Source organism: Hypanus sabinus, chromosome 19, assembly GCF_030144855.1.
Source record: "Hypanus sabinus isolate sHypSab1 chromosome 19, sHypSab1.hap1, whole genome shotgun sequence".
NCBI classification, from domain to species: Eukaryota; Metazoa; Chordata; class Chondrichthyes; order Myliobatiformes; family Dasyatidae; genus Hypanus; species Hypanus sabinus.
In genome coordinates this window covers 23675227-23688505 of record NC_082724.1, presented here as the reverse complement: position 1 = coordinate 23688505, position 13279 = coordinate 23675227, and the positions used below count along the sequence as shown (strand labels likewise).

At 42.3% G+C, this 13279-nt stretch overlaps 1 protein-coding gene across 2 annotated transcripts in view; it reads left to right on the top strand.

The window, feature by feature from the left end:
* arhgef3 (Rho guanine nucleotide exchange factor (GEF) 3) overlaps window positions 1-13279 on the top strand; it is a 251673-nt gene that overhangs the window by 6638 nt on the left and 231756 nt on the right. Inside the window, exon 1 of one of the 2 annotated variants that reach the window (XM_059944169.1) lies at window positions 3727-3812. The exons of the other annotated variant lie outside the window; for it this stretch is intronic. Coding sequence (XP_059800152.1) covers window positions 3742-3812 — 71 coding nt within the window. The 5' untranslated portion in view covers window positions 3727-3741. Of the gene's footprint in view, window positions 1-3726; window positions 3813-13279 lie in introns of those variants that run through there. 2 annotated transcript variants of the gene reach the window in all.

Genomic DNA, 13279 nt, shown 5'->3' with positions numbered 1-13279 from the left:
TAGATAATAATCTGTAGCTATGTGTTTAGTAAAGGACAGACTCCAGTGGAATATAGAACAAATGGTAAGGAGCTACAGAAATGGATGTTGTAAATAGGAATGCTATCAGCAGGAAGAACATGAAAGAATAGTTGAATGGAATCTTGGAAGCATGCCTGCTTTTGCAGATCATCATTATAAACCAATTTCCACCTGTTCTGCTCAGAAATATCTGATAATGCACTGGCGATTTGTTCTGAGGACCTTTTCCATTAAGATTGTCCCATTAGAATTAGGTTTATTATCATTGACATAGCTCATGAAATTTCTTGTTTTGTGGCAGCAATGAATTTAAAAGCTGATATGTTATACAATGAGAAATTTTTTTAAAAGTGAGGCAGTGATCGTGGTTATGTGGTCCATTCAGAAATCTGGCAGAGGGCAAAAAGCTGTTCCTAAAATGTGGAGCAAACTACTTCTCCCCCCAACCCCAGGGGCTCTCCTATTTCCACTTGCGCCTTTCTGAATCGATCTTTTATTTATATATTTATTGAGAAGTAGCGCGGAACAAGCCTTTGAGCCCTTCGAGCTGAGCCACACAGCAACCTCCAGATTTCATCCCAGCTTAATCACGGGATAGTTTACAATGACCAATTACCCTACCAGCTGGTATGTCTCTGGACTGTGGGAGGAAACCAGAGCACCTGGAGGAAACCCACGCGGTCACGGGGAGAACGTACAAATTCCTTACAGGCAGTCGTGGGACCCGACTCCAGGTCGCCTGTACTGTGCTAACCACTATGCTACCATGTCACGCTGTCCAATAGATCCACCTGGGCTTCTTCAAACCTAAACTGCTGACCAGCTGCTTTCCCTCCTAACTCTTCCATAGTAACTGATAATTTGTTTCTGCTTGTATATGGCCCTCCTTTATTTCAAGTCTGTTCATGTTGCCCAGCTTTAAAATAAAACCTTGAGTTCTTTGCCTTGCCAATGAATGCTCAGTCTGCTATCTTCCTTTGAACATGTTGTGGCCTCCCAAATTCATGCCCATCATACCCAATATTTCAATTCCTCTAATCGGGTCTCCCCCGCCTGCTAGATCCTGTCCTGATTAAAGATAAATTTGGCCTTTCCCTCCAGGTCTGTCTTAACATTTCTGCAGTCCGTAATGTTATCGAAGCACTTCTCACCATCTTCACTTTGCATACCTGGCTCCAGACACATCTATGTGCCTCTAATCAGGAGCGGCTATGAATTAGGCCTCCCACTTCTGCAGTTATATTTTGGAGAGGGATGGGTTGGGGGAGAAGCTAGAATTCCTTGTAGTTGAATTCTATACATGAAATGAAAAGTGTAATTCTACAAAAGGAAGGTTGCCTGATAAGTACCTGCACTCTGTTACCTTTCATCTCCTTTGTAGCTGTATAGTTGAGAAGCCAGTTGTAGTCAATCCTTACTGCCTGTTATGCCACTGGCATCTCTCTGTGTCCTTGGCCAATTTTGGTCTTGGTGTAGACATTGTTCAGGGCTTCCTTCATCATGCCAGTAACTTCCCCTCAGTTTTCACTATTGTCAGCCATGTCAGTCCCAGATGGAGATACAAGGATACCGTCACACACAGACGTAGGAGGATTCTTCACTGCTGTTTCTGTAACAGTTTTTGTTTGACCGGTCAGGGTTGTTAGCCCTGAGCTGAACCCCTGAATCTGGAGGACTGGTGGACCACTCTTTGTCTGACCTCTACCCTTTGACCTGTTCAGCATGGGTGACCCTACCAAGAGCCAAATCAGAAAGCCCCAACTCTAGCCAACAGAGCTCTCTGGGTCACTGTGGCACGCAGGTCTCCGAACCATGACGAGGTTGTATGTCAATGGCTTGCATTTTTTTTACACTCGCAGGACAAGTTATTCAATCAGAAATACAGCATGTTTAAGTTTGAGTTTAAGTTTCATTTGTCATTCAACCATACAGATATATACAGCAAAGGAAACTATTCTTCTGGGGTCAAGGTGCAAAACAAGAGTACACAGTCACATACAGCACATTTGGTTATGATAGCACAGACAGTCACAAACGATATTGGCATGTCCCTGGATGGCATGGCCTGAAGATTGATGGTGTCTTGGAGCACATTTCTGTAAGAACAAGCACGCAGCAGTTCCTCATCTTGCACTGGGTCAGCCACAGACGGAGGCAGTCCAGTCTGTCTTACAGGGAGTGAACGCTGGAGAATAGCACCAACAGGAGAGTCGGTCCCCAACCCAGCATGGATTCCAGCACACCCACTGTGCCTCTGTTCTTGCCCCCACACCACCTCTGGCACCTCCCCCTCTGGGTGGCGCCAACAGGTGATGCTGCAGCACGAGGACACTAGTCTATGCAGCTTCCCTGCTGTCGGACTTCCCAATGAAACAGGCCTGATGTCATACAGGGTCGTGTGATCACAAGAAAGACTTCGAAGACAAGCAATTGCCACATTTGTTGGACCTGGAGGGGCCACTGCAATCGAGTGTGCCGTTGTCTTGTCACGATTAATGTCTATTGATCCCAAAATTGCTGCATTCTCATTGAATTTGTATCAGCTGCCTGACACTGTAGTCACTTGTGTGTGCTTAAGGTTTGAGCCAGTTTTGTTTGGTCATGGTCCCGAGCTTGTGAAAGATGTGGAGAGGGATTTATTGTCCTTGTGTTTGATTCCAGCTGCCTTTCTCTGTACAGAGTAGTCGTAGTTGAGTTAATTTCCTTTCCTGTGTTTGTCTGCTCTTTCCTGGGAGAAGATGTGTGCACAGCAGTCATACATTGGAGTTCGTGATCTTAATTATTATGACACACTCGTAAGTCAGATGTTCAGTGCTCAGAGGGAAAATAATAAGTTACAGATTTTGTCTGAACTTATTAAGTTTGCTTTTGCTTATTTAGACTCTGATTACCGACAGTCTCAGAAAGCCTTAAACTCTTGCAACATAAAGATAATCTTGGCATTAAGGCTTCTGGTGAAACATGTATAAACACTCAAAACTACTTTTTAAAAAAAAGTTGTGATGAAATAAATTTATTGCTTCCAAATGTGAAGATAAATGGAAATTCTGTGTTAAAAGCTTCTTGAATATATTCAATTTCAACTACAACCTTGTGCTTGAAGATTTATATTAATATTTTGGTCAAAATGGAATGGATAATTCCAACACGGATACAGTGGAAGACTCACGGGTAGAATTTAATGTTTATATCTTGATTTTTTTTTAAAATGCAGTCTGGTTTTAGAGATGAAAGATTTGGTTCTGATTCCATTCTCCATAAATTAGGTAAGTTCTGATTAATATACCTGTATCAAAACAAAAAGTGTAGCAGCTTTTTTTTTCCTTCTGTGGGTCTGAGTAAATGTTGTCAAATGTAACCAATGAAGTTCCCTCACTGTTTCAAACAGTTTATGCACAGTGGAGTGCAGTTTATAGTTGTTTTGCTTGTCCGTGGGTGGGAAGTGTATGATTAATCCCAGAGTTGAGAAGGGCGAAGCTAACAGACATGGGAACAAGTGGGGTGGTAAAAATAACACAACACTGGGAGAACGCAGTGGATCAATTAGCATCCGTGGAAGCAAAACACATTTAAGTTGACATTTAGGCTTGAGAGCCTGCATCTGACAGAGGGGGTACAAGAAGTATTGCTGATACATAGCAGTACAAACAGTGGGGGTGGGGGAAAGGCTGGAAAAGGAGCAGTGTGGGGAAGTAGATGGTCGTTGCAGGGTGGAACCAGATGGAAAAAGGATGGTGGGAAAAAAGAACCAGGTGTGGGAGGTATGAACACAAGAAGAAAACTTGCTGGAGGTGAGTGTAATGGGGAAGAGCAACAAAGGTGTAAATATTTGCCCCAATCAGTTGTAAGCTATCTCAGCAGAATATGAGAAGTCCTTCATTGATCAAGGGGTAGCTATGGGTACTTGCCTGGCCCTTTGCTATAACTGTCATTCATTAGGCACATGGGACAATCCTTGGTCTAAACCTATAGCTCTCACTGTTGCATTGACAAATGCATCAGTACTACCTCTTGCACTTGTGTCGAACTCGCCAGTTTGCTGCCAACTTTCAGCCGGCTCTGAAATGAGCTTGGACCGTCTTTGTCACGTTTCCTTTTCTGGATCTTTCTGTGTCTCCATTTCAGGGGACAGACTTGTCCCTGGCTTCCTCGACTATACCTCCTCCCTCTCTGCCTCCTGTAATGATGCCATTGTGAGTGAGCATCATCTAATGATGGCTAGTCCCTAAGGTGACGCCTTTTTCTCAATCTGCCATTTCATCAGAGCTGGTTGGGTGGGAGATAATTTTCTCTGCTTCCTGAAAAACAAGAATAGCATACATACGGCAGATAATCTCTGCAAATATAACTGCATTAAAGCAGTACCATGGATGCTGAAAGTCTGAAATAAATCGGTAAATAATGAAAATGCTAAACTAGCCAGGCAGCATTTAAGGAAAGAGGAACATATTTGACCTCATTGCAAGAGGGAGAGTTTACAAGTCTATAACATTATTTAAAGGCACCACACTCAACGATTCAGGAATGGCTTCTTCCCCACTGCCATCAACCTTATTTAACTATTCTATATAGATTCTGATCCTGAACCAGGAGAAATTGCAAGAAAAGATAAAAGCTATTTTCTGTGATGGGTGGAGAAGGAGAACTGGAGTAATTAAGGATAAAAGGACTGCTTTCAAGAGATCTGCAACTCTCAAGATAGAGCGAGGCTAATTATTGGCATTAGGGTGACTGGAGATCTCACAGGTGTGTGATGTGAATACTTCAGTCTTATTCCCCTCTCTCCAGATTTCATGGCTTTGCCTGCAAGATTCAGTATGCAACCTGCATGTTTCAATGTACTAATGAATTGTTTATCCTAACGTGTGCCTGGGAAGAAGTTTGTTGCTTGGATAAGCTGGGGGTGTGCATTAGCTCCTGTCAGAACAAAATCCATAAACTGGGAGGAGACAGATTTCAGAGAAAAACGATTAAGGAGAGAAAATTAATGGAAGAGACTTTGAATTTAATGATCGGCTTGCTTAATGAGTTAAATTGCATTTGTAAACTCTCAGTGGAATGACATCACATCTGTGTTTCAGCCTAATTGTGTTTACCACATTGGCATGTTAAAAAGGTGCAGCTGTTGTTAGAAAGGAGGAGGATTGCTGAAATAGCAATGAGAAGGCACTCTTTGAAAAAGTTTTAAATTTCTGATCATATTTTGGTTCTATATTGATTGAATCAGCATTCTTAAATGATCAAACTTGTATTACTGTTTCGGCAGATTAGGCACAGTATCATCAACTAACCTTTTTTTGTTGAACTTAATGTGATTTGATTAAAGATCATTAAAAGTTTTTTGAAGCTGCTAAACTTAGCCTTGCCAGTAGCAATTTCTGCTCAAGGTGCTGAACCAATGCTCTGCTGTCATTCTATTGGTTGTAAGGATGCTGACAGAAAATGCAAATGGATTTATTTATATAACAATAAAGGTGCTCTCTGCACAGCCTTTTTAAGCCAGGCCAACAATGATTTCAGAACATAAAAAGCAGAAGGTAATTACTCAGCCTGCTGTGACATTCGGTTAAGTTGTGGATGATCTTTTGCCTCAAAACCCCTGCACTAACTCCATCTACCTTGGTTCCTTACATCTGAAAGTCTCTTGTGGTCTATCTTGCACAACCTCAATAACTCAGTCCCCAGTCTCCTTCTGGATTGATAAATCAAGATTCTTGGGTGAAGAAATTTCTTATTTGGGTGGTCATATCATTACTTTGAGTTTGTAATTCCTGGGTCTAGACATTCAGCTGCGAGAAGTAAGGCCTTAAAGCAGAGCAGAATCAGGCCATTCAGCCCATCTAGTCTGCTCTGACGATCTATCATAGCTGATTTATTATACCTCAACCCCATTCTCCTGCCTTCTCCCCGTAACCTTTGACACCCTGACTAATCAAGAACCTATCAACCTATGCTTTAAATAAATCCAATGACTTGGCCTCCACAGCCATTTGTAGCAAAGAATTCCACTGATTCACCATCCTCTGGCAAAACAGTCCTCCTCATCTCTATTCTAAAGGGGCATCCTTGTAATCTGAGGTGATGTTCTCTGGTCCTAGATTCCCCCACTTTTGGAAATATCCTCTGCATGTCCACTCTCTCTAAGCCTTTCAATATTCTACAGGTTTAAATGAGGTACTCCCTCATGTTTCTGAACTCCAGCATGTACAGGCCCAGAGCCGTCAAATGCTCTTTGCACATTAATCCATAAATTCCCAGAGTTGTTCTCATGAACCTTCTCTGGATCCTCTCCAACACCAGCACAGGTCTTGGTCCCTCTGCAGACTCCCTGCTTCCTCAACACTATCTGCTCCTCTACCTATCCTTGTATCATGTGCAAACTTGACCACAAACTTGACATACAACATGAAAAGAAGTGGCCCCAACACAGATCACCACTAGTCACTGGCAGACAACCAGAGAAAGCCCCTGTTTTTCCCATACTTTGCATCCTGCCAGTCACCCAATCTTCTAACCAGGCTAGTATTGTTCCTGTAATACCGTGGACTGATATCTTTTTTAGGAGCCTTAGCTGGGCACTTTGTTAAAGGTCTTCTGAAAATCCATGTACACAACATCCACTGACTGTTCTTTGTCGAACCTGCCTGTTATTTCCTCAAAGAATTCTAATAGATTTGTCAGACAAGATTTCCACTTCAGGAAACCCTGACGTTGACTTATAAAATGCCTCCATTAACATGCCTCCAAATAGCGCAAGACCTCATCCTTAATAATGGACTCCAACATCTTCTATCTACTGAAGACAGGCTAATTGGCTTATAATTTCCTCTATATTACCTCCCTCCCTTCTAAAAGAGTGGAGTGACATTTACAATTTTTGAGCCTCCTGGATTCATTCCAGAATCTATAGATTCATAAAAGATCATTACTAATTCCTCCACAAGTGTGTTTTTGAGTTGTTGAGAGAGGCAGGGAGAGAAAACAGAAGGAACATCTGTAATAGAGTGCAGATTAAATCTGACAAGGTGATTATTTAAAGCCAGGGGTTCCAATAAGATGATATAGAAAAAGAATTGAAATATAACAAATTAAATTTGAGAAGTGGTAGTCACATCAATGAGGAAAAGGTAGGGGCCCGGGAAGTGGAGAAGGCAATTTACTTGAAATTGTTAAGCTCATCATCATGTCCCAGACTTTATGGGTCAAATTGAGAGATGTAGTGCTGTTTCTCAAGCTTGAAGCATTGTAGGAGGTTAAACTCAGGGGCCAGAAGGGGAGTGGGGTGGACAATTCGAGTGGTAGGCACATGAAAGCTTAAGTTTGCCCTTGTGTTCTGAAAGATGAACTGCAAGGTGGTTGCCAGATCTGTTCTTGATGCCTCCAATGTAAAGGAAGACCTGGTGAGCACGGAACGCAATACATTAAATGGGAGAATTGTGGAACTAACTTGCTGTTTCACATGGAAGGCTCCTTGAGTTCTGATGTGGAAAAGGAAGAGATATAAAGGAGTGCTGGCTGCTGGTGTGAATGTGCTTGGCAAATGGCTTGTTTCAATGATGTATAACTCAGTGGTGGGAGCTACAACTTCAATGGTTGAATGGGCAAGTGCCAGAGAAAACCAGGGAATTGCAGAATGATGCCTTTGGAATGCTCAAAGGTGAGGGGAGAAACTGTGGTGGTGAAATCTTGTTGGAGATTATGAGGGACGATCTGTTGTATGTGGTAGGCTGGGAGATGAGGACAAGGAGAACCACGTAGTTCTGGGTGGACAGACTGACTGAGTGCACAGGTATAACCATATAACAATTACAGCACGGAGAAAGGCCATCTCAGCCCTTCTAGTCCGTGCTGAACGCTTACTCTCACCTAGTCCCACCTGCATTCAGCCCATAACCCTCCATTCCTTTCCTGTCCATATACCTATCCAATTTTTTTTTTAAATGACAAAATCAAACCTGCCTCTACTACTTTTACTGGAAGCTCATTCCACACAGCTACCACTCTCTGAGTAAAGAAATTCCCCCTCATGTTACCCTTAAACTTTTGCCCCCTAACTCTCAACTCAAGTCCTCTTGTTTGAAACTCCCCTACCCTCAATGGAAAAACCCTATCCACGTCAACTCTATCTATCCCCCTCATAATTTTAAATACCTCTATCAAGTCCCCTCTCAACCTTCTACATTCCAAAGAATAAAGACCTAACTTGTTCAATCTTTCCCTGTAACTTAGGTGTTGAAACCCAGGTAACATTCTAGTAAATCTCCTCTGTATTCTGCCTATTTTGTTGATTTTGTTGACATCTTTCCTATAATTTGGTGACCAGAACTGTACAGGAAGGTATAGGAAAATAGTCAAGGGAGAAATATGGTAGAGAAATTGGCATGGTTAAAGAAAGAGGAAATTCTATGGTATTGTGTGGAATGAATCAGAACATGTACAACAGATGGAGAGATTGGATGATTGGAATAGACAACCATTCAGGAAGTGGAGTCAGTGGATATAGCTGTAGAAATCTGTCAGCTTTGATTACTAACCCAGACCCTGAAACTGAAATAGAGACATTAAGAAAAGGAAGGTTAATGTCTGTTATGAATCACTTAAAAGTGAGAGCAGAGTAGAAACTGGCAGCATGAATGAGAACAGTTTTGAGATCAGCATAAGCACAGGAGGCAGAACAAAAGCAATTATCAATGTGTGAAAAAAGAGTTGAGGATGATGGTTTGAATAGAACTTAAAGAATCCCTTGAATCCCAGGGGGACCAATAACCTGGCGGGAGGTTTGCTGAAGCTACTGGGGAGAGTTTAAACTAGAATTGTTGGGGGGTGGGAACTGAACTGAAGAGACTGGAGAAGAGGAGGTTAGCTCACAGAGAAAGCTTGTGGAGAGTGCAAGAGGGAGGCTAGGCAGGTGATAGAGAAGGGATGTGCTCAGACCGAAGGTTTGAGATGTGTCTATTTTAACGCAAGGACTGTTGTGAACAAAGCGGATGAGCTTAGCGTGGATCAGTACTTGGAGCTATGATGTGGTGGCCATTACAGAGACAGATGGCTCAGGGACAGGAATGGCTACTTCAAGTGCTAGGTTTTAGATGTTTCAGAAAGGACAGGGAAGGAGGCAAAAGAGGTGGGGGCATGGCACTGTTGATCAGAGATAGTGTTGTGGCTGCAGAAAAGGTGGACGCCGTGGATTGTCTACGGATTCTCTGTGGGTGGAGGTTAGGAACAGGAAGGGGTCAATACCTTTACTGAGTGTTTTTTATAGGCCGCCCAATAGTAACAGGGATTTTGAGGAGCAGATAGGGATACAGATCCTGGAAAAGGTGTAATAACAATAGAGTTGTTGTGATGGGAGATTTTAATTTCCCAAATATCGATTGGCATCTCCGTAGAGCAAGGGGTTTAGAGGGGGTGGAGTTTATTAGGTGTGTTCAGGAAGATTTCTTGACACAATATGTAGATAAGCCTACAAGAAGAGAGGCTGTACTTGATTTAGTATTTGGAAATGAACCTGGTCAGGTGTCAGATCTCTCACTGGGAGAGTATTTTGGAGATAGTGATCACAATTCTGTCTCCTTTACAAAAGCATTGCAGAAAGACAGGAATAGACAAGCTAGAAAAGTGTTTAATTGGAGTATGTGGAATTATGAGGCTATCAGGCAAGAAATTGGAGGCTTAAATTGGAAACAGATGTTCTCAGGGAAAAGTACGGAAGAAATGTGACAAGTATACAGGGGATATTTGTGTAGAGTTATGTATAGGTATGTTCCAATGAGACAGGGAAGTTATGGTAGGGTACAGGAACGGTGGTATACAAATGCTGTAATAAATCTAGTCAAGAAGAAAAGAAAAGCTTACAAAAGGTTCAGAGAGCTAGGTAATGTTTGAGAGCTAGAAGATTATAAGGCTAATAGGAAGGAGCTTAAGAAGGAAATTAGCAGAGCCAGAAGGGACCATGAGAAGGCCTTGGTGGGCAGGATTAAGGAAAACCCCAAGGCTTTCTACAACTATGTGAACAGCAAGAGGATAAGACGTGAAAGAATAGGACCTATCAAGTGTGACAGTGGGAAAGTGTGTATGGAACTGGAGGAGAAAGCAGAGGTACTTAATGAATACTTCAGTATTCACTACGGAAAAGAACCTTGGTGATTGTAGTGATGAATTGCAGCAGACTAAAATGCATGAGCATGTAGATATTAAGAAAGAGGATGTGTTGGAGCTTTTGGAAAGCATCAAGTTGGATAAGTCACCGGGACCAGATGAGATGTACCCCAGGCTACTGTGGGAGGTGAGGGAGGAGATTGCTGAGCCTCTGGTGATGACCTTTGCATCAAGGTCCAGAGGATTGGAGGGTTGCAGATGTTGTTCCTTTATTCAAGAAAGGGAGTAGAGATAGCCCAGGTAATTATAGACCAGTGAGTCTTGTCTCAGTGATTGGTAAGTTGATGGACAAGATCTTGAGAGGCAGGATTTATGAATATTTGGAGAGGTATAATATGATTAGGAGTAGTCAGCATGGCTTTGTCAAGGGCAAGTTGTCCCTTACGAGCCTGATTGAAATTTTTGAGGATGTGACTAAACATATTGATGAAGGAAGAGCAGTAGATGTAGTGTATATGGATTTCAGCAAAACATTTGATAAGGTACTCCATGCAAGGCATATTGAGAAAGTAAGGAGGCATTGGATCCAAGGGGACATTGCTTTGTAGATCCAGAACTGGCTTTCCCACAGAAGGCAAAGAGTGGTTATAGATGGGTTATATTCTGCACGAAGTTCAGTCACCAGTGGAGTGCCTCAGGGATCTGTTCTGGGACCCTTGCTCTTTGTGATTTTTATAAATGGCCTGGATGAGGAAGTGGAGGGATGGGTTAGTAAATTTGCTGATGACACAAAGGTTGGGGGTGTTATGGATATTGTGGAGGGCTGTCAGAGGTTATAGCAGGATATTGATAGGATGCAAAACTGGGCTGAGAAGTGGCAGATGGTGTTCAACCCAGATAAGTGTGAAGTGGATCATTTTGGTAGGTCAAATATGATGGCAGAATATAGTATTAATGGTAAGACTCTTGGCAGTGTGGAGGATCAGAGGGATCTTGGGGTCTAAGTCCATAGGATGCTCAAAGCAGCTGCGCAGGTTAACTCTGTGGTTAAGAAGGCGTATGGTGTGTTGGCCTTCATGTATCATGGAATTGAATTTAGGAGCTGAGAGGTAACGTTGCAGCTATATAGGACCTTGGTCAGATCCCACTTGGAGTACTGTGCTCAGTTCTGGTCGCCTCACTACAGGAAGGATGTGGAAGCCATAGAAAGGGTGCAGAGGAGATTTACAAGGATGTTGCCTGGATTGGGGAGCATGCCTTATGAGAATAGGTTGAGTGAACTCGGCCTTTTCTGCTTGGAGTGACGGAGAATGAGAGGTGACCTGATAGAGGTGTACAAGATAATGAGACGCATTGATTTAGTCAGAGGCTTTTTCCCAGGGCTGAAATGGCTGCCACAAGAGGACACAGGTTTAAGGTGCCGGGGAGTAGGTACAGAGGAGATGTCAGGGGTAAGTTGTTCTTTTTTACTCAGAGAGTGGTGATTGCATGGAATGGGCTGCCGGCAACAGTGGTGGAAGCGGATACGATAGGGTCTTTTAAGAGACTTTTAGATAGGTACGTGGAGCTTAGAAAAATAGAGGGCTCTCGCGAAGCCTAGTAACTTGTAAGGTAGGGACATGTTCGGCACAACTTTGTGGGCCGAAGGGCCTGTATTGTGCTGCAGGTTTTCTATGTTTAAAGGATATCTACATAATCAAAATAAAGCAGCATCCAGTGAGTCACCATAGGTGCTCTGTTTTGATCTAGAGAGGGTGAACAGAGTTGAAGAATGAGTCAATGAATAATCTAGATCAGCTAGGTGAAGGACGATGGTGGTGGAAAGAACTGGTTGAGTCTGTGTTGAAGGCCCCACGACCATACAGAGGGATTGGATTGGCAGAGGACATTAATGACGTCAAGGATGAATGACGGAATGGCTGGACATGGAGAGAAAACAGCCATAATATAAAGAAAAAAGCACTGTGGGTCAACAATATACATATCAAGGCTTCTCTGCGTATGGATCTTAACCAGTTGAAAAAAATGGGCTCTGTGAACTGTCAGGATTTGGGAAATTTCTATGTATTGTGATAGGGATAGGAGTGGAAGGTGTTGGAAATGGGAAGAATGGGAAACAAAAGAGTATGTAATATATTCATTTCATAATAACATGGAGAAAAAAGCTTGCATGTTGTACCTCTTCTGCTTGAATCAATTGGTCACAGTGAATATCCATAAATAAATATCAATGTTCAAAACAATGTCTTTCTGAAATATTCTCAGTGACCACTTTATAGGTACCTCCTATACCTAATAAAGTGGCCACTGAGTGTACATTCATGGTCTACTGCTGTAGCCCATCCACTTCAAGGTTCAACATGTGTGTTTATAGATGCTCTTCTGCGTACTGCTGTTGTAACGTGTGGTTATCTGGGTCGGCTCCTGTCAGCTTGAACTAGTCTGGTCAATCTCCTCTGACCTCTCTCATTAACAAGTATTTTTTGCCCATAGAGCTACCACTCACTGGATGTTTTTTTCTCAATTGCGCCATTCTCCTGTAAACTTTAGAGACTGTTGTGCATGAAATTCCCAGGAGATCAGTAGTTTTTGAGATACTCAAACCACCCCATCTGGTACCAACAATTATTCCATGGTCAAAGTCACTTGGATCACATTTCTTCCTCATTCTAAAGTTTGGTCTGAACAACAAGTGAACCTCTTGATCATACCTACATGCTTTATGCATTGAGTTGCTGCCACATTGGCTGATCAGATATTTGCATTAACAGGCATTAAAATGGCCACTAAGAGTATTTTTATTGATTAATTGAGGGAGATTTAAATTATGATCAAAGAAAACAATAGGTTTATCTTTTCAGGTGTTGATTAACTTTAAGATCACAGCTGAGAATGTTGGGATAAAGTCAGAAACTTGAAAACACTGTTTGTTAATCATGAACTTGGCTCTCAGAAGTGTGGTGAATACTTAATGGTTAGTGGTATAAAACAGCTGGAACAGTGGTCAGTTACAAAGAGACGATGTAAAAGGGCAATATTACTTTCTGGCCCTTTCCACAAACATGAATAAATAATCTAGACTGATTAATCAGAGGATAATGAATGCTGATTTGTTAAATAAGGACTTGTCTACTCTGTTACTTTGGCATAACCGTTCCAA